At 33.9% G+C, this 22,754-nt stretch overlaps 1 protein-coding gene across 3 annotated transcripts in view; it reads left to right on the top strand.

Annotated features, from left to right (window-relative positions):
• Window positions 1-22,754, top strand: part of Grm5 (glutamate metabotropic receptor 5) — a 428,521-nt gene that overhangs the window by 301,680 nt on the left and 104,087 nt on the right. For all 3 annotated transcript variants that reach the window (XM_071616595.1, XM_071616594.1, XM_027942484.3), the window contains exon 3: window positions 4,683-4,918. In XM_071616595.1, coding sequence (XP_071472696.1) covers window positions 4,683-4,918 — 236 coding nt within the window. The remainder of the gene's footprint in view (window positions 1-4,682; window positions 4,919-22,754) is intronic.

Here is a 22,754-nt window from a genome sequence, read left to right as displayed (position 1 = left end):
TAGGTGATTTATATAGCTCTGTAGGCTAGACTGAGCTTTTGAAATATGTCTAAAACTTATTCAACTGATGTTTTTTCCAGTTCCAATACAATTTCAATATATAATAAATTGCATTTTCTTTGGAATAGTGACTACTCCTTTCTGTGGAAAAAATTGTAGCTGCCTGGCTCATCAGGTTATGTTTAGTCATATGACTTCTTGTGGTCAATGGTAGAAATAATGTATGCCACTTCTAAGCAGAATCTTTAAGAACCATCATATGGTTCCCTTACACTATTTTCCCTTCAACAAAATAGAGCAGAGTCACAGCCCACTCACAGTGAATGTAAAGGCTGAGGAACAAACAAGCCTTTGTTCTATGCCATTGAGATATTGGAACTATCATTGCAAACAAATAATTTAGTCTAAGACATGATATGCAATAAATATTGAAGTAAAGAAGAAAGGTTATTAAGATATAGAAATAAGTTTTTAGGTGGAGGCAATTTTGTTTTAAACATAACCTATTGAAAAGAAAAAAAATACACTTTCGTGAGTTACTAATTTTGAGAAACAATGGGAAATTGAGTTGGAAGGGGAAAGGTAAATTGTAGAAAGGAGTATATATTTTTGATAATGTAATTCTAGGAAGAAAATGAAGGTAAATCCTTGCTATATGAGCATGTCTTTAAAGACATCTTCAGGGAAGATTTTAGGGCTCTAAGTTTCTGCTGGGAGTGGTTTTGAGAACAGGTTAAGAGGTACGGAGATTCTTCCTTGACTTGAGCCAAGTTCTAAGTTAAGAACACTTATCCTATTTCAAATGTCCATATTACTCTGTTTGTGCAGCCAAATAAAAACTACAAGACTGACTAAAACAACATCCTGATTAAAACTATGTATACAGTCAATGCTCCATTCACTCCATGATTGTACAAACATGGAATAAACATTAAATTAGTGAAGACTGTCAGTTGCTCCTAAAGGAAATACACACTTAGGTTCTGTGAGTCTCTAGTCACAATATTTTCACTTGCTAGTCATATGCAACTTTATTTATTTGTTCCTTTTTGAAGCTATTCTCACTTACTTAATAGTATTAATTCATTAACATTGAACTTGAAGCAAACACTGTTTTATCCGTTCTTTATGAATAGTTTTATATTCAGCTTTCTTGTGCTTACACTGAACAACATAGCCTCACTAAGGCTGGGTGCCATGTGAGGCAGCAAAATCACCAGCACAAAACACAAAACTAGGAAAGACCTGGCACCAAATAGAATGTGAAAAGCACACATTTTTATTGTATGAGAACTGATGTAAAGGCCTAGGGACATCCTTTTCAACCTCATTTGGGACTATGCATGCCAGCTTTTTGTTTCTGCATGCATACCTGTGAACAACTGCAAAAATACCACCAGTATTGATTTGGTTGTTGCAAATAAATTTTTGGAAATAAGTGAATTTTCAAATACATTTTTTTGCTGTTCTGGGAATTGAAACCAGGGCCTTGTCTGGGCTAGGCAAGTGCTCTAGAACTGAGCTATAACTCCAGCTCTAAATTTGCAAATATAGAATTTATAAATATTGAAAATACTATATATAAAAAAATTAGAAAGGAAGGAATGATATAGATGATAAGGAGATAGGTAGCATGTCCACTAGTGAGATGAAAGAGAAATTAGATGAATAGATGGATCGCAGATAGGTAAAAAAGTAAAGCTAAATCAGTGCTTTACATAGAGTTGTTTTTCAATAAATGTTAGTTCTTTCCCTTTTCCCCTTGTTTTGGGGGAAACACATGCCACCCAAAGCATTAAATTGATGCCAACATTTTGAAGGACTACTCTGTCGAAGTAATAGAAAGCATTAGGTGGTAGAAAGGTATGTTCAGGATTTCTTAGCATTTCATTTTATTTTGGGATTTATTACATCTTAAATCTCAAAAGCATTTGTTAAGAAAAATGTTAACATTTTATAATCTAAAGCATCCTTTAACTTCACATCATCAAATGTCTTTTCTTGTGACTTACCCAGCACATAGTCTCATTCAGTTTGAATAGAATGACCCTGTTTTGCACACAGGTGTTGGGATTTTCTTTTTCTGCACTATCCTCTTTATGATTTTTATTTTGCTCTTGATTAGAAATATCTGGAACAAAAATCATTTTAACTAAACAACTGAACCTTTAAGGCTAATAGTAAAGCATCATTTTTTTTTACAAGCTTAAACTTAGAGATTTCTATCTGAAAAAAACAAAGAGAAAGAACATGATGAGAGATAAGTAAATTAACACTCTTTGGTCCTGACGGTTTTCCTTTATGAAAACATTGCCTGCAAGTAACTTTTTCAAGACAAGCTTTTTTACAATTCCCATTAAATTCAATGAATGAATTGTGAAGGGTAAATTGGACCCATTATAATCTTACATTTCTTATGTAATATTCATAATCATAGTGTTACATAAGAGTGAGCTAATGTTAACAAAAGGAACAATTTAAATTGCCACTTCCTTGGAGAATGGGGCTCTGCTTGACAAACAGAGCTTCCTGTCCCACTTGCAGCACGCCCATGCAGCTCCTGGAGTGGCAATGAGACCCACACTCCCATATCAGTGATATAATAAACCCTCCACAACACAGAGAGAAAGTGAGGCAAACAAGCCCACTTCATTTCAACTTGTCAGCTTTAAATAAAATCTTCTGGAGCTGAAAATGAGAAACTTGAGGAAAGACAATGTGTGAAGTAACCAAATTCAACACTGGGACAAAACATATTGCATTACACTTTTTTTTCCCCTAATCTGCCACAAAAGTTTTTTCAGATTTTACCATAGATAACTTTTAATAAGATATCTTCCTGTCAAGGAGACTTAGAGAAAGAAATGGTTCCTTTTGTTTATTTATTTATTTTCTCTTCTTCTACTTATTGATGCTATAGGAAATACCTCAAGTCATTGCAAATTCCCATAACACCTATGTGACTTCTGGAGCAACTCTTAATTAATTATTTTTTTAATCAGACTTGGTATAATAGATCATAATGAAAAAAAGTGCATTCTTTTTGTGTTATTGTATTTATTAACTTGCATAACTACATATTGGTCTTCTGTGCCACTTATTGGATCATGTTCTTTGTCTCAAAGACAAAAATTCTAAGAACAAAAATGCATTCAAAAGAAAATGGAATCACTGAGGTAAACAGTACTTGATAATAGAAGTCCCTTCCCTTATCCTCCCCCAGTGCCCACTGCCTTCTTCCTGGAGCACAGGTTCAAACACCTCCTGCTTTCCATTCCGGGGGCTCTTCTCTATTCTTCCTCTTATCTTCCTCTATATCTCTTCCCTTACATTTTTGGTGTTGCTGTTTTAAATTGTCAAATTTTCCTTTTCCTTTTTATTTGCTTAAAGAGCAGTTAGAACCTCTTCAAGAGAAAGGCAGAAGCACCAAGTCCCAGCAAACATGCAGCCCTAGCTGTGTGTGTTCCATTGGGGGGGTGGGGGAGGATTCCAAGGTGCCTTCTCCCTGGGCCCCCTGGAGTATCCAAGTTTGATTTAAACATTTTTTCTTGCGTTTTGTTTCCAGTGTTGTGTCCCATGTATTTCCCAAATAAGCTTAGAATACTCTTTTGTTATTGTTATACTGTCTTATAGCTTTATAACATGGACTGTCTGATTCCAACCTCTTTTATTTTAAAATTCCTAGGTTACTAATTTGAGTTATTAGTATATATAATGATAGTAGGTTGAGGAGTGTGATCCCTGTCCTGAACCTTGATGGCCCATTGTTAAGAAGTTCTTTCAATCACTTTAAAACATGATTTTAAATACATATTTTAAATATAATTGAAAAGTTCTATGGGATAGCAAAGGGTATATGGGTGATGGACTACCATGATTTAAGTTTGAGACTGAAATAGTAGAATGAGTATAATTAGAAAGTTTTTTTTTATTCTCTATAATTCACTTGTATAATGTTAACAAAAATTAATATCATGTTATAGGGTGGTTAAATTAATGTTAGGCATGTACTGGAAATATTTTTATTCTTATGATTATTTTAATGTTTATCATAAAGTAAAAGAAATGAGTATATTGAAAGTTAACCTGACATATCCAGTATCAATAAATGGTAAACTGACACTGTGGTGCACACCTATAATTCCAGTGACTCGGGAGGCTGAGGCAGGAGGATTACAAGTTCATGGACTGCCTCAAAGCTTAGTGAAAGCCTGATTCAAAATAAAAAAAATAAAGAGGGCTGAGGATATAGCTCAAAAGAGATGTGCCCATCCCCCAGGTCCAATCCTCAGTATCACTGAGAAATAGGGGAAAAAAAAGGTGTGAATGGTTCTGTTCTATTATGCAGTGTAAATGCATATATTGAATTTTACAACAAGTAAAATTCTGCTAAAAGTATTAGGTAATTTTTTGCAACTCAAGATAAGAGAGGTTAGCATTCTGAAGCCTAAAGTTTTCTTGGTGTTACTGCACTTTTTCATTTTAACAAGCTGTTATCTTAACAATCACCTAGGTATAATGCATGACCATCCTGTGGTCTGAGGTACCCATTTCATGACTGACATAGTAAACCAAAAAATAGAAAAAACAAAAGGAATCATTTACTCAGAAGATTTCTGTTCTGTTTTTTTTGTTTGTTTGTTTGTTTTTGTTTTTGTCTCTGTGTGTGTGTGTTCCCACAGTGATGGCTGGGCTGATAGGTACGATGTGACAGATGGATATCAGCGAGAAGCTGTTGGTGGAATCACAATCAAGCTCCAATCTCCTGATGTCAAGTGGTTTGATGATTACTATCTGAAGCTCCGGCCAGAAACAAACCTCCGAAACCCTTGGTTTCAAGAATTTTGGCAGCATCGTTTTCAGTGCCGACTGGAAGGATTTGCACAGGAGAACAGCAAATACAACAAGACTTGCAATAGTAAGCAGATTTATTGTATCATTTAAAGTGTACAAGGCTAAGACTCCAATCTAAGTGAACTATGTCATGAGGATAGTGGCTGTAATTTGTTAGCAAGGAGGACTCTCAAATACAGTAGGTATTACCACTTAATGGTGATAAGCAGGTTTTATTCTCGCTAAGAAAAACATATCTCAGCAAGTGTTCACTCTATTGAGATTTAAAATGATTAAATTATTTATATTTATATCATTGAAATAATTGGATATGTTTTTGTGAGACACAGTACTAAAAGATCATATGGGCTTTAGATGCACCTATTCTTGACACCCTTGAAGGCAAGGACTACATTCTGCTCATTACTATGATACTAAGCAGATGGAGGACCATTTTTATTATCTCAGTACAGTAGAAGCACGTATTAAGGGTTTTATATAGATTTGAAGAGTTAATGAGTGAATACTGACAACACATCCAATTCCTACTTCCATTAATGAAACATAAAATAATCACTGAGATTTTACTATGTACAATTATGTTGTTTCAATAAACACTCTTAAGATATTCAAACATTTGGTAAATGCTTATAGAGATCCACAATATGTCAAATATTGCCTTAATAGGGGTACTATGATAGGAGAAATTAGTTTCTTCCTTCAAAGATTTAGTGTCTAGAAAGGGAGATATGTGCCCCCTCCCTCCAAAAAAATTGCTGTTCTATGTTGCAAGTATTGCAATGAGGGATAAACAAAGTATTTGGTTAGGATCATCTGTTGCACATCCTAAGTCTTGGCTCTAATCACCAGGTAGAGCCAATATTGACATATATGGCAATTTCTGAAAAGGTTAAAGCTTGTTAAAATTGATAAGGGATTTGTTGAGACTGATTTATCCCATACTGTGTAATAAGAACCCCCATGCATTTTCCAAGGTGTGAAATATTCTAGTTGTTAGAATAATTGCCTGTACCCATGTTGATGGAACCCCAGAACAATTTGATGTAGAGGGTTTGTAATCCCATTTCTAGTACCAATTACATTCATGGAGAGTTTATTGATATTGGCATCGAAATAAGGAAAATCAGGAACTCTTAAAGCATTCTCTCTCTAAGCTCATATCTGTTCTATGCATTGGTATCAATTCTTTTTTTATGAAATGATGGAGAGTGTAAGTGGTGATTGTTTCTAAATGCCATTATTTGGTAAAACAAGAACTTGGCAAAACTGTCAGTTCCTGTTTAGGTAGTATGGAGAGGAGGAATGTTGGAAAGGGGGATGTTAGGAGATTTATAGTTTCTTCCTTCAAAGGTTTAGTGTCTAGAAAGGGAGATATGTGCCTTCCCCCCCCCCCCCCAGAAAATTGCCTTACTGGTCAGTGAAATCCAGAAACCACAGAAGTATGGTATGAGTATGTCTGCCTTTCTTCTACTTGCTTTCCTGCTAACTCCTTTCCAAATTTTCAAATACTTATTTGTTTCCTTTTTTATTTTTTTATTTTCCTTTTAAGATGTGTGAGAATAAATAGCATTCTCACTTAAATTTCACAATTTTAATTTTGTAGCTAATTTTGTAGTTGTCACATATCTATCCAATTTTGGAAGAAAACACTTATTTCCTCTTTTGAAATTTGGGGAGCATATACTTCTCTCATGTTCCTACTCTATGTTTCTGCACAGATTACTGTACATAGCTATTCTGGAGACATTATCAATAATAAGCAATAGCTCTGTTCTCATCTCCTGTTCTTCAGTACTCAGGAGTTGATGACAACTCCCCACCAGTGTGTTTAAGGGAATTGTTTCAGTTGGTATGTACCTTCTTAATGTTCTTTTCAGACTCCTTTTTGTCTGAAATGCTACCTCTTACAAATAGTTACTTTTTTCTCTCTTCCTTTGTTGGAGGCCATATTTAGATATATTCTTGAAAGAAGTTTGGTAAAATCTTCCCTTTGGCACTGAGCCTTTTGGCACAGTGAGATGTGATCTTACTGCTCAGAATCTGCTCCTCACTGTCCTAATGAAAGGTACTCTCCTAGGCCCCCACTGGGTTTTTTTTATTCTTTTTTTTTTCAATGCTGAGGTTCAAACCCAGGGCCTTGTGCATACAAGGCAAGCACTCTACCAACTGAGCTATATCCCCAGCCCCACCATTGGAATCTTAATTGACAACCAATGTTTGGTGCATAAACTTGGACATTCAATAAGTAATACCTCTGTTTTTCTTCTCATCCTGGGAAGATTATTGTCTTCATTTTAATGATCAAAAGTAAACATGATTTAGGGAGACAAAAGTACTTCCTCAAAGTCATATGTCCATTAAGTGCTGGAACTTAGAATTAAACTCAGATTTGTCTAGAGTTTAACTAGTGAAATTTACTATAGAAATAGAATAGAATAGATTAAAAATTATAATCATCAAATTTGCATTAAGCCATGCCTGTAATCCCAGCAGTCTGAAGGCTCAGGCAGGAGGATCCAGAGTTCAAAGCCATTCTTAGCAAAAGCAAGGCACTAAGCAACTCAGTGAGACCCTGTATCTAAATAAAATACAGAATAGGGCTGGGATGTGGCTAAAAGTGGCTAAGTGCCCCTGAGTTCATTCCTGGTTGCCCCTCCGCCCATTGCATTATATGATAATCAATATGTATCAAAAAAATACAAGGGAAATAATTCTTGAACCAGAAGCAGTGGCACATACCTGTAGTTCCTGCTGCTAGGAGGCTAAGCAGTAGGATCACTTGATCCAAGTATAGGTCCAACCTGGGCAACACAGTGAAAACTTGCCTCAAAATATATATTTTTAAATGATTTATGTATAGCTATAGAAGGTAATTATACAAAGCCAAACATTCATTACCGCCTAGTTTTGACCCTAGTTCCTTATCTACTCAAATGTCATTTTGGCATCTCATCTTTATCACCTAAGGGAATTTAAGTTGTTCTATGCTCCTGTTGAACCTGATTTTATTTCTTGAATTTGAGACATTCTCTGAGTGTCTGCTTCTATCATTCTGGAGCATTTGGCAGTTCTATGATGTATTATACTATTAAGCATTTCATGCACTTATTGAAAAATAGGCCTTCTCTTTTGTAAAGTATTCTTTCAAACATGATTTTGAGTTTATTATCTTTTAAATATTTCTTTTAAAAATCCCTCATATACTATGGATCTGAGTCCTTTGTCAGATAAATGTACTGTTGAATTGTTTAATCAGAGGCTTATTTTTTTAATCTTCTATTTCTCTCATTAATCATTTGTTTTCTATTTGGCCAATTCATTTTTTAAAAATATTTTTTGGTTGTAGATGAATACAATATCTGTATTTTATTTGTTTATTTTTATGTGAGGCTGAGGATTGAACCCAGTGCTTCACACATGTGAGGCAAGTGCTCTACCACTGAGCTACAGCCCCAGCCTGGCCAATTCACTTTTTAATTCTTAATCTCCTATTCTTTCCTGCCTTCTTTTATATCAATCAATAATTTTAATTATTCTATTATCTTACTTCTCTTAAGACATTTGTTTCATTTGTTAGAATAAGTCCTTTAGAGTTTTTAGATAGAAGTTACCAAATGACTCCTCAATTTAATATACACTATTTTAAAGTTGGTTCTTATTTCCATTTAAAAATCTTGTAAATTTTTAACTCTACACCCAGCACTTTGTTTTGTTATTAACACATATTTTACTTTTATATAAATATATACTCTAGGGCTTCAATATGATATTTTCCCTAAACAGTATTGACCAACTTGATGGTTTTAGTAAGTTTTATTTAAATTGCACCATTATGGGAGATTTAAATTATAAAGTAAATTAATGATGACAGTAAATTTAACATATCAATAATATAATTTCTCTTCTCTTATTGTGTATTTAACCTAGTAGCAAAGTTTAGAGAATTAAATCAAGATTGTTTTCTAATAAGCATATCCCATTTCAGCTGGTTCAAGGACCATTACCTTTATATTCATTCTCTGTCACCTGCTGACATTCATTGCCATCTCCAATCTATGATTTCTCCCCGTTGCCTCCAATAGTTTCCAGAAGTGTCACTTATGACATTAACACACAGATATTTTCACCTAGATGTCCTAAGGGCTGCTCAAACTTATATATCTAAAATTAACCTCATTATAACTTCCATATTAACCACTCCAAACTTTCAGTTTCTCCTTTTTGTTTTCACAGCTGAAGTCAATGACATACTCATCCCCCTCCCTGTCTCCCAAGACACATGAGTGAGTAATACTCACCTACTCTACCCTTGGAGCTGAGTGGTGACCTAATAATGTGAATCCCACCATGGCCTAAATATCCATCATGGTATGACAGTGTTAATTTTTCATTCTCCCTCACTTCAAGTATTAGAATCTCCCTACCTAACCATATCCATACCAGCTTCTTTTTCCTGTGCTTATGCTGAAAATTAGTCCCAAGGATGTTCATGGAAGGAAATAATATCTCATCATGATCCTCCCATTCTATAAGATCTTGGTTATCTGATGTCTACAAAAATATCCCAGAACTCTTTTGCTCTAGTCAAAACATTTCCAAATAGTTAATTATGTTTTTCAGGTCTCATTAATATATATATATAGTTGTAGATGAACACCATACCTTTATTTTATTTATATATTTATATGTGGAGCTGAGGCTTGAACCCAGTACCTCACACATGTTAGACAAGCAGTCTACTGCTGAGCCACAAACCCAGCCTTCAAGTCTCATCTTGTATTCCCTAAATCCATGGAGCCTGTGCTCCAGCCACTTCACAGATTGTGACCTCCCATGTAAAGTGGCATGCCTATTTAAGTGCCTGTGCTTTTTCATGTTACTGAGTTTTACTTCAGGAAAAAACCCACCTCAGAATATTTTCATTCCAGAGAGCTTATGTTCTCATGTTTTTTTTTTATTTTAATTTTAATTTTTTTTAGTCATACATGACAGCAGAATGTATTTTGACATATAATACATACATGGAATGTACATATCTTTCCTGTTGTCACTGAAACTCTACTTCCTTCATGTTACTCTTCCTTTATTCTTTGTCTTCTTTTTATTATATACCAATCCAGAAATTGAACACAGATTTGCCCCCTTTTTGTAATGCTTAATGTAATTACTGATACATGCATTTGTAGGTGTTCCAAACTATTCTCAATAAAACAAGCATGAAATAATAGAACAACAAAATAGTACTTTAACCAGGAGAACTTTTATGGGGATTTTATAATATTATGGTTTTTTGATCCAGTGGTGGTTTTGGAAAAAAAAAAATCACCTACAGGTCTGATTTTTTAACTTCTCTATGTTGACATTTTACTTTAGTAAGAACTTACCAAAATAACCATGTCCTTTGTGTCCTTTGGCCATGATATGCAAAAAAGTCTCTCCTGCTCTAACATTTCTCTATAGTACTCTGCCCCACATACTCCCACTCACAGCTTCTTGACACCGTGTTGTTTTTATTTCTCCCCCTTTTCTTCTTTTTAACATTTATTTCTTCTCTTCTCAGAATTTCGTGCACTTACTAAAATAAATAACTTTTCATTTCATTTGTAGAGCTTTTTAACTATTTTGTTTTCTCTATTCTTAAGACAGAGCATTCGTCCTTTGAACCTAAAGCTGCTAATATAGTTACTTTGCTGCACACAAAGTAATTTATTCTTTTTTTTCGAGAGAGAGAGAATGAATCTTTTTTGTAGATGGACACAACACAGTGTCTTTATTTTTTTTTAAAGAGAGAGAGAGAATTTTTAATATTTATTTTTTAGTTTTCGGTGGACACAACATCTTTATTTTATTTTTATGTGGTGCTGAGGATCGAACCTGGGTCCCACCCATGCTAGGCGAGCCCTCTACCACTGAGCCAAAACAAAACAAACAAACAAACAAAAACAATGACCCTGTCCCTTCAGAATCTGAAACAGCCAGAGTTAATACAAATTTTTCCCACAGTATGGCAACAACATAGAAATAGGACTTTTCATATCATTACACCAGTATAAAAACATTTTATAGTTCTCTTTTTTCATTAAATTATATATTTTGTCATAAGAGGACCAGCCTTACTTATCTCTGTTTTCCAGTTTTCTACTATAATGCTTTCAATCTGTAGAATCTGAAGTAAACATTTGATAAATGTTATTAGATAAATATACCTTTATTTCTCAGACCCAGGTGATGTTACAATGGTTAGAGAACTGAGAACAGTTCCCAATCTGAGGGCTGTAGTGACCCACTGGGTCACTGTTGATTTCCAGCCTGGATCTACAATCCTTATGGAATTATTGGTTGAGTGAACTATGCTTTGTATATTCTGGTGAATATGCATAAGCTGTGTGGTCAATGTGAAGTTCTAATGTGAAGAACTGGAATCACAGTAGTTTAATGTTGTTATGTGTCTTCTAAGTCAAAAGCACCTAAAGTACAAATAGTAATTGTGCAGCATATGAAGACTTCTTGACATTTAAATAATTTCCTGTATTCCAAAAATTGAATCTGCTAGCTTGGAAGTGTTTCCCTTTCTATTATAGTAAGTTTCCATCTAGAGTTGTTCACATTTTCTCTGGTGAACATGTCTCAGTAGGATTTGAGCTGGGTTAGTTAGAGGATATTCCGCTATTTGTCCATCAGAAATTTATGTTCTGTCACCATTTTTTGCCCTTTAAAATGTGCATTAGATGCTTAGCCATTGTTCAGAAAATATGAGCAGCTCTCAAACTGAAAATGTAAGTGGAAAAATCAAAAACAAATCACTGAGAGAAAATATTGGCTTAGGTGAGAGTTTCTGGGATAAAGGAATGGTATTGTAAGGACCAAATTTAAAAAGTCATATGCCACAGATAATGCCAGGTGAGAGCTTCCTCATCCTTGCATTACATAAACATTTCCAAGATTGCATATAGAAAGAATATTAATCAGTATGTAAAGGATTCTGTAGTTAAATTTGTTGGGGATTATTCCTTAACCATGTTTTAGAAACTTGATGTAGTTCATTGTGTTGGAAAATAACAAATTCCACTGTGAAGAAATATAAATAACTTTCTTTAAGCCAGCATCACCTTTTTCTGTTTTACCCTGAATTCATCTTCTTATACAACATTGATTAGAGCCATAATGTAGGAAAGTCTGTGCTAGAACACCACCAGTAACACTTATTGAAGAAGAAATCTGATCACATTGTCTTAGTGCATGTGGTAAAGTCTCTGGAGCAAAAGTCTAGATCAATGAAAGGATTAAGATAAGCAGAATTTTATGTGATAGTATTAGGTTACTTATATCTTGATACTTCTCATTGCCAGAAAAAAAAAATATGATTCTCCATCTTGGAATCTGTTTTAAGAAAATGGAATATAGAGACAGATCAATGTCCTAGATAAAAAGTTCAAAAAAATCAGATGTATTTCTCATTTGAATTCCAGAGTCTAAGAAAAGGGGGAGATTATCCATCCATCCTAGAGGTTGATACATGGAATTTTCTATGGTGACTATCCATCATCAAAAATTCTCAAAGAAATCCCAGAAGAAAGGCTTTGGTTTAGAATTAGTGTTTTTCCCCAAATACCTAAGGACTGGAAGTTAAACCTAAGAGGTATTAAATATATTTAAAGTCAACTAAAGAGATAGCTGCGAAGCTGGTTGAACCCATTGCCTGAGGGAAGTAGGCACATTGTTAAAAGGATTGGACTTAGATCCAGGAGACTTACAAAAAATAAGAATAAAAAAATTGTAATCATTTAGAGGCCTTTCTACATTTCCTTTTCTAAATGTTTAAGACAAGAATGATTATTGGAAATAATACCTAACTCACCAGAACTGTAGTGAAGCTTAAATACAAGGATAAATGGGATAATGTTTGCTTCAAATAAAGTAATAAAAGCTAGATTTACTTTCTTGCTTGAAATAACTACAACAACAAAACCAGTCAAGATATAGAGAAAAATAGTTCTTGAGGCACTGGACATTAAGCAATGAAAGATAGTTATTTTCAAGAGATAGAAATAAATGAGGGAAGCTTGCTGAGTGGAGGAAATGGAAAGGAGTTCAGAAAAAGCAGGGAAGCCAGAGTTTACACAGCACAGGAACAGAGGAAGAACTCAGAACTCCTCTTAAGAGAAAAAAACTCCTTTCTCCAGGGAAAGAACCCTGGAAACATGAAGTGAATATTGATTACACATGCAAGCGAGGATAACATTTGAGAGTAAGGGAATAAATCACCCCAAAGAAGTAGAGAAAACAGGGTTCATAGGACTCATGCAAGACAGGGGAGTATCTATCCACAGAAGTCAAACTGAAAAAAAAAAAAAAAACCTACAGCTAAAGGTCCTTAAAGCAGTACTGTGGAAAAGTTTTATAGGAAAATATTTTCAAACCAATAACTACAGATTCCTCCTTAAGAAATTTGGGAAAAGGAGCAAAGTAAATGTAAAGTAAGTTGAAGATCAAAGAGAAACTCATTGTAATTGAAAACAGATATACAGTAGAAAAAACAAATGAAACTAAAGCCTGTTTCCTTTAAGGAATCATTAAAATTAAAATCCAAATTGATAATGAAAAAGAAGACAAAAATAAGGATTATCAATATGAAGAATGAGAGAAGCAAAATCACTAAAGACTCTATGGATATTTAAAAATTTAAAAGAATGTTATGAGTATAAATTTAGTTACAGGGGCTTGGGATGTGGCTCAAGCAGTAGTGCGCTTGCTTGGCATGCGCAGGGCGTTGGGTTCGATCCTCAGCACCATATAAAAATAAAATAAAGATGTTGTGTCCACTGAAAACTAAAAAATAAATATTAAAAATTCTCTCTCTCTCTCTCTTAAAAAAATTTAGTTACAAATAAATTAGCCAACTTAGCTAAAATAGAAAAATGTCCTGAATCTATAGATAGATAGTCCTGATCTATAGATAGATCTCTCTATATACATATATGTTTGCATATATATGTTTATTTTGCTTTCCATTTTTGTTCTTTGTTGTTGGGGTTCTGTTTTTTGATTTGTTTGTTTATCTTTCCAGTGCTGTGTATCAAATCCATTGCCTTGCACATGGTAGGTGATATAAAAAATTTTAATGATAAAATCTAATCATTTGCTGTGATAAAATTTACAGTAAATTTGGAGAAGGCAGAAACTTTTTCAACATATTAAACATCTTTTTCCCTATGATCAGGCAATAAAGTTGTTTCTCACCACTGAAGATTCAGATTCTTAATTTAAAAGGATGAAGTAGAACCGTCTTTACTAATAGATAGCATGATTACTGAGCTAGAAAATTCAATGGAACCTCAAAAAATTTTTCTAGTGTGTTCAGCACATTTACAAAAATCATTTGTATTTCTATATAATAGACATATAGAAGAAATTTGTACCATTCACTGGTACTCATATGCAGAAGAGTGAAATTGGACTCATCTTACATTACATATGAGAAACAACTCAAAATAAGTCAAAAGACCTTCATGAAAGACCTAAAAACACAAAAATATCAGAAAAGAATATAAAGAAAAAGTTTCTGGACATTGTTCTAGGCAATGATTTTTTTTTATATGACACCAAAAGCACAGGCTATCAAGTAAAAACAAATGGAATTGCGTCACTAAAAATTTCTGTACAGCAAATAATTAGTAGAATAAAAAGGCAATTCATAGAATGGAAGAAGATATTTGCAACCATATATTTATATTTGGACATAGAGTCAATTTCTAAAATATATAAGATTCTTGAACATAGCAAAGTAAGTAAATAACCTGATTAAAAATTATCTAAAGACCTGAATAGATGTTTCTCAAGAGAAGAAGAGAAGGTGTCCAACGGGTATACAAAATACCACTCATTACCACTAATCATCAGGAAAACGTAAATCAAAAACAAAATGTCACCTCATACCTGTTAGAATGGTACTATGAAAAAGACAAAAGGTGATTATTGGCAAGGATGCACAGAAAATGGAACTCTGTATACTATTGGAGGAAATGTAAATTAGTATAGGCATTACATAAAATAGTTATGGACATTTCTTTAAAAATTAAAAATAGAACTATTCTATGATACAGCAAATCTAGTTCTGGGTATATATGTGAAGAAAATGAAATCAGTATCTGAATGATATCTGCATCCCAATGTTCATTTGCTTATTTCATACTAGCCAAGATACGGAAACAAATTAAGTGTCTGGTGAACAGATAAATGGAAAAAGACAACATGATACATGTGTATCATACATATGGATATATGAATATATGCATAAAGCAATATTAGCATTTAAAATGAAAGTAAATGATGCCAGTGTGGATAAACCTGGAATCTATTATGTTAAGCAAAGTAAACATGTCTAGGAAGACAAATACTACCTGCTTTCCCTTATAGGTAGACTCTTAAAATCTTGACTTCATAAAAGCAGAGGATGAATGGGTGATTGCAAGGACTGGGCAATGGGATAAATGGAGAGATATTGGTCAAAGTGTACAACTGATCAATTTTGAGGAAGGAATAAATTCCAAAGACTAAGTGGTTACTATAATTTAAAATAATATTATATACTTGAAATTTGCTGAGAGAATTACTCTAAATTGTTCTTGCTACACTGTGTAAGGTAATAGGTAGATTAAACTGGTTTCATTGTGGTAATCAAGAAACATTGTATATTATATCAAAACATCATTTTGCCTACCTTAAACAATTTTTATTTGTCAAGTACAAGGAAGTCTGGAGAAAATTAATTCTGTTTATAATACTTAAAATATTAAATACTGAGAGTAAATCTGACAAGATTTGTGGACTTGTGCCTTAAAAATTACTTTGTTCAGAAAATTAAAGATTTAAGTTAAGTGGAGAGATAAATTGTATATATAATTAGGAAGACTCAATCTTGAGATAGCAATTTGGCCAGAATTGATCTATAAATGCAAAGAATATCAATTAAAATCTTAGGATCCTGTCTTCTTTTTCTTACCATATGGGTACTAATAATGTAAATATGGTGGTCTTTTTTTTTTAATAGAAACTAACAAGATGATTAAAAATTGTCTAGAAATGCAAAGGAGCTAGAAAACTCAAAACTACTTTGAGCCTGGAATGATGGCTCACTCCTGTAATCCCAACAGCTTGAGAGGCTGAGACAGGAGGATGATGAGATCAAAACCAGCCTCAGCAAAAGTGAGGTGCTAAGCAACTCAGTGAGACCCTGTATCTAAATAAAATACAAAATAGGGCTGGGGAAATGGCTCAGTGGTTGAGTGGCCCTGAGTTCAATCCACAGTACAAAAAAAAAAAAAAGAAAACCTTAAAAAAAACAATAAAGTTAAAGGATTAAAATTACCCAATGTCAAGATTCAGTTTAAGGTGCAGAAATCAAAACAATATAGTATCAACATAAAGATAAACAGATCAATAGAACAGAGTAGTTAGCTCTGAAACAAACCAAATTTGCTTGAAATGCTGGATTTGATTTAAAAAAGGCACAAGTGATTCAATGGAGAAAGAAGAGTTTTTTTAACAAATGGTACAGAAAGATTTCTATATTCATAAAAACCTACTCTCTAAAAAATTTCAATCTATACCATACAGCACACATAAAAATTAACTTGAAATCAATTTTGGCTCTAAATGTAAACTTTAGCCCTATAAAACATCTATAAGCCTGTATGAAAAATCTTTGGGGATATTGTGTTAGGAAAGATTTCTTAGATGTGCCACCAAAACCAGAATCAACAGAACAATAAAAGGTTCAGGACTTAATCAAAATTTTAAAACATGCTGCTGTTTTATTCAACTTTTTCATTGAGGTGACCAAAAAGCCTGACTAGAACAATTAGAGGAGGAAAGTTTATTGGGGACTTGTGGTTTCAGAGCTCTCAGTCCATAAGTGGCCAGCTCCATTCCTCAGGGCTCAAGATGAGGCAGAATCTCATAGGGGAAATTCTTCAAGGAAGAAAGTACTTGAGAACAATGGCAGCAAAGAAGTAGAGTAAGTGCTCTGCCCACCAGAGACAAAATTATAAACCCTAAAGGCAAGCCCCAGCAACCTACCTCCTCCAACCACATCTCACCTGCCTACAGTTAAGACCCACATAATCCTTATCAGTAGATTAATCCACTGATTAAGTTAAACTTCTCATAAACAATCCTTTCACCTCTGAAAATTCTTGCATTGTCTCACACATGAGCTTTTGGGAAATACTTTATACCTAATCCATAACAATTACCTTTTCAAAGGACTCCACAAAGAGAATGAAAATAAAACACACACACTGGGAGACCTGTTTTTAGAACATATAAAACTTTTTTATATAGTTCAAAGAAATGAACATGATATTTAAAGAGTCATTTTATCAATGAAGATTCAAGGATGGAAGATAAATGTATGAGAAGATGTCAATATCATTATTCATAACAGAAATGAAGATTTGTGTGACTGTAAGATGCCACCATACACTTATTAGAATGACTAAATTATAAAGCCCAGCCATAGCAAGTGTTGGCTAGAATGTGAAAGAACAAGTATTCTCATACACTGCTACTGGAAATGTGAAATAATCCAACCATTTGGGAAAGCAGTTTAGTTGTTTCTTAAAAAAAAAAATAAACATATTCCTACCCTGTGGTTACACTACTAAGTATTGGGTCAAGAATGGTCATAGTGATGTCACTCAAAATAGCCTGAAATTAAAAACAACCTAAATATCCATCAACTGGGGAAAGAGCATGCAGACTATGAAAGGTTATTGAAGAAGGAGGATTGACAAATTAATATACCTAACAACATGGCAAAAGTCAAAATAATTATGCAATGTCAAGTAACCCAGGAAAGAAGACATACATATTGTGTGATTTGATTTTTATGAAACTTTAGAAAATGTAAAATAATCTATGGTGACAGAAGTCAGATCAGTAGTTTCCCAGGAATGGGAACAGGGGAGTAAAGGATTCAATGTGTAGCAGGAAACATGTAGAGATAATGAATATGTTATTTTGATTGCTATTGTTATTTTGATTGTTGTGATTATTCCATAGGAACATACATACATATGTAAAAGAAATTTGTGCAGTTTATTGTATGTCAGTTATACTTTTTACTTTAAAAAAGCTGTATATAATATATAATATATATATATATATATATTCTTCTTCCTTAAACATAAAAAGCTATATATATAATATATGTATGTACTTCTTCCTTAAACATTTCTGAACAGCTTTTTTAAAGTAAAAAGAACATATATAAATATATATATTTATATTAAAATTATATATATATATATATATATATATATATATATATATATATAATATACATACACACACAATGACCCTAAAATATAAGAATTGCCCCAATTGTATGAACAAAAAAGATAAGACTAAATAACTAGGCCAAGGCTGCAAAAGGGTGAGTGGTGGGGAGATACACACACACACACACACACACACACACACATACACACAATATGCTCTTATACACACATATGTGATATGTACACATATTTAGACAGACATAATATATATACATACACATACACTTACACACATACACAAACATCTAAAACAATCCTCTAATTGCAGACTTTTTCTTATGCTTCAGAGAACTCATACACATAACCAAATCCCTGATCTCTTATATCTCTTGTGTTTTAACCAAATAGAAATATATTTTATGGAAGGATTTTTCCCTCATGCTTTAATTTAATCCCTGTGCTCATCCTTTTGAGCTGTCCCAGGCAGCCTCCTCTGCTGGTCTCTCATATGGCTTAGCTAAGCTCTACCATGTAGTGAGCAGCAGGAAGAGCTTTACTGTGACAGCCTATGTTAAATTCAGCCCCACCACTCACCTCTCTGCAGCCTTGGCCTAGTTACTTAGTCTTATCTTCTTCATTTATACAATTGGGGCAATACTTATATTCTGAGGATAAAGTAGCATGATATATGTAAAACTCTTATCAAAGGATCTCTAGAAATATTATATTAAAACTTCACACTTACAAAGTTACCACAAAAAATTGTGCTCTAGAAGATATTTGTATTTACATTATCATGAAAAAGAAAAGCAAAAGACATAGAGAGATATGTTTACCCATGATTTGAACATTATGCAATAGACATATGCATTATGCAATGGATACATTATGCAATGGATACAAAACAATATGATATCTCATAAATATGTATAATTCATAAATATGATTTATATATTCATTATACTAAATAAATAGAAAAAATGCAAATGTGATATTAGTGAATATATTTCCCAATAATCACCAGGCTAGAAATGATTGTTAAAAAGCATAGGATTAGACTATGACAGTAGAAAAACTCAAAAAGAGTTTTTCTGTGCCCCTCTACTTTAGTCTTCATATTAGTGTTTTGGTACAATATACCTGTTTCATAACAGGTGCCATTCCACAAGCCAATAGAGAGAGCTACTTTTAATTTCAATTTCTGGCTGGTACCAGATGCTATATATGAGTTTACCCACATTTCCATGGCAACACTGTGGGATGGTTGTTGCCACAGCCCTCATAGTTGGCCTAGTGTTTTGACATTTCCATAATTACCAGTGTCACAACCTTTAAAAATGGTAGAGAAATAACATCCAGGCCAGATGGCTACTAAATAAAGATGCTGTTGCCCCTCACAGCTGTGATGTGGCACTGAAGTAACAACACAGGCTGCTACCAAAGATAGGGTCACTGAGAAAATATTGTGAAGGAACTTGATTTAAAAGATTATTTGTAATAATAAATTGTTACTAATCCATTGCAATATTGGTTCAATGCAGAGGTGGGATACAGGGGAAATTATGATCTGATACCTGACTTCAGGGTTCTACATTCTGCACAAGAGCAAAATATATGCTATTAAAGCTGAAATAAAAAAGATTTATCCCTTAAGCAAACATGAACTGAATATCTAATATCTAATGCTTACTGCTATTTTTTTCAAGATGCTGGAGCTACAGCAATAAACAAAATAAACCTTTGTAGAGCATACATTATTGTTAGGAGGAGATAGATCAAAACAAAATAAAAATAAAAATTTATATATTAGATAATCATCATTACTATGAGAAAAATAAAGAAGGGAGATTTAGTTGAAAAGATATAGTTTTAAAATGATGGCCAGGGATAACCTTCTTGAAAAAATGGCTTTGTATGAAGTCCAGAAAAAGAGGAGGATGTGGCACAGGTGGATGTGGGGAGAGATGATTCCAGAAGCAGGAAGTCACAGGTTTAAAGTCTAAAGAAGTATAGCAGCATCTCATTTTGACAACAGTTGGTAATCCAGTGTGAGGAGCAGAGCAAACTGGGGGTTTAGGGAGTAATAGTAGATAACAGCAAGAAGTTGAGATTGTGCAGTGTTGTTGGCCATTGTATTGAATTGGGTTTTCACTACAATGGAGTAAGAAGCAGTTAGCATATTTGGGCAAACAGGCTTAAATTGGCATTTTGCTTTGTCATGGTTTGGCTTGGCTTCTTATTGTTTTGAGATCACTTTGGCTGTCACATCACTCCACTACGGAATCAGTTGGGTTACAAAGCATTTCTGGAAGTGTGACTCTAGGAGTCAGAGTCCCAGAAGTCTACGAACAAGAAAAATCAGTGAATGTCAGAGTATCCAAGGACAATTGTAAGAGAGGGTGTGGATGTGATGTAGGAAAATGGGAAGGAGAGGCTAAGAAAAGAACATAGTTTGAGTGAATAGGAAAGTAGAGTTGAAATTGAAGAGTCAATTATGAATAGGTCTTCTATTTGTCCATGGTCAGTAATGATGGCCTTTTAAGTTGAAAGTCACCCAACCTCTGATGGAGCTTGAAACCTGTCTGGCATGTTCATAGACCTGAATGGATGGGACTGAATAAAATAAGGAGGAAAGGCACTGGAAAGTAATAAAGCTGCAAGACATGAAGTGCAGCCAGGTATAGATTAGGTTGATACACAGATGAAATATTTGAGTTTGAGAATGAATAGCAGTATGAAGTTGGTGGGTGTCATTAATCAGGAACCTGCTATGGAATAATACTAAAGAAGTTCTGATCATCATTGGGAGAAATCTCATAGCAATTTTGCCACTACCAATAGCTCCAGTACAAATGCCTTTTCAGAGTTATTCCTTCCAGAAGAACAGCCCTCAGATCCAAATTTCCTTAAATGCTTGAGTTTGTTGTGGCCAAGATATGTTATATACTCAGCAAATTCACACACTTTTCCTGAGCATGGGAAACCATCATTTGCAAATCTACTTTACAGTATCGGACTAGTATTGGCCAGCAGAACATGAGGTGAAATACCGTGTGCCACAAATAGGCCTGCTGTGTAACAATCATAGAAGATTCTAGGCTCACTCTCCTTCCTACATCCATGCAACCAGAAACAAATATTCAGGGATGTAAAATTAATGTGATAGAAAGAGCTGGGTTCCCTGAATCACTTAGAAGACTCAGGAGAGCTTCACCATCTACCTCAGACTTTATGTGAGTAAGAAATTAACCTCTATTATGTTAAACTACTGGATATTTGAGGGTTGTCATAGCAGCTACTGTTAATTACCCTGATTTGCAATATCTTCCTACTGTTCCTGATGGGCAGCAATTCTCAGACTTTTGTCATGATGTGTAAATGCCAGTCTACACCAAAGTGACTGCAAGAATTGCAGGATCTATCTGTTACCATGGTGATTCCCACTGACCCTCTTCTATTTCTTTTGGAATGTATCTAGGATATTTGAGCTGTTTCTTTCAAAACACTTTTCTGATTTAGCTTGAGGATTCATGATTATCAGAGAAGATACTAAATAAATAGTATGTGATATTGTTTCAAAAAGTGATGTATTGATACAAACTTAGGACATTTATTAAATTTCTATTATATCTTCTTTATCAAATTATCACCCTTTAAAACATCATTAAGCAAAATTTTGAGCTGTGTTTGAGGAACATAAAACAAGATGCAAAGATTACTTAGTAGTTAATCTCTGCCTTCAGGTATTTTATCATTTATCCTGGAACATCTTTTAATCCAAGGTTATACCTGATAAGCAGAAGGAGATTGAAATGTGACCTAGAGGCTCTAAGCATTAGAGAAGATAGAAAATTCTGTTGATGGGGAGATCAGGACTTAAAGATTTAGTTAGCATTTAAGCTGAGTGCTTATTTTGGTTGGACAGTTAGAGGAAGAGCTGGTGGCAGAGTATTCTAAGCTTAAAAGACTAGGCACACTGAAGAATGATACTGAGAAAACACAAGGTCTGGTCAGATGATGGGGGCAAATAAGCCCAACCAGTGTAAAAGTGTACATGTAATAACAGAAATGACTGGGAATAAAGGTAGAGAAAGGCTTTTTAAAGATTATCATATTAGACTGTGATTTGGTAAATTTTCTTCTGTAAAGCAAGTAATTGTTGAATATTTTTGAGAAAGAAAATGATATAATGAAAAAACACATTTTAAGAATTTCACTTGACAATATTACAGTTTATTGCGTGAGTGAGAAATTAGCACTGCATAGGCGAAAGAAATAACCTTATGGTGTGTAAGCTTCTAGGAGTTTGAGAGTGTCACTGAAGCTTCTGTTGTAAGACTGAAAAGTAGTATAAAGTTAGAGATCCTCTGCAGAATTGAAGGAAAGGGAGAAGGCAAGAGTAACTTCAATGTTTCTTCTTCAGGTGATTGAAAAAAATATATATTAATAGAGAAAGACTGAAAGTAAAGAAATGAGCTCATTAGGGTAATTATTCATAGGGAAGATAAATTCTACTTAATAGAATAGACAATTAGGAAAAGTGTGACAGGCATCTTGTGACATGCAATGGTGAGGTAGAGTCCCTGGTGCAAAATTACTACCAGGAAGTAGACTAGAAGT

This window comes from Marmota flaviventris, chromosome 9, assembly GCF_047511675.1.
Source record: "Marmota flaviventris isolate mMarFla1 chromosome 9, mMarFla1.hap1, whole genome shotgun sequence".
NCBI lineage: Eukaryota > Metazoa > Chordata > Mammalia > Rodentia > Sciuridae > Marmota > Marmota flaviventris.
The sequence above is the reverse complement of the archived record's forward strand: the minus strand, read 5'-3'. Positions and strand labels throughout refer to the sequence as shown.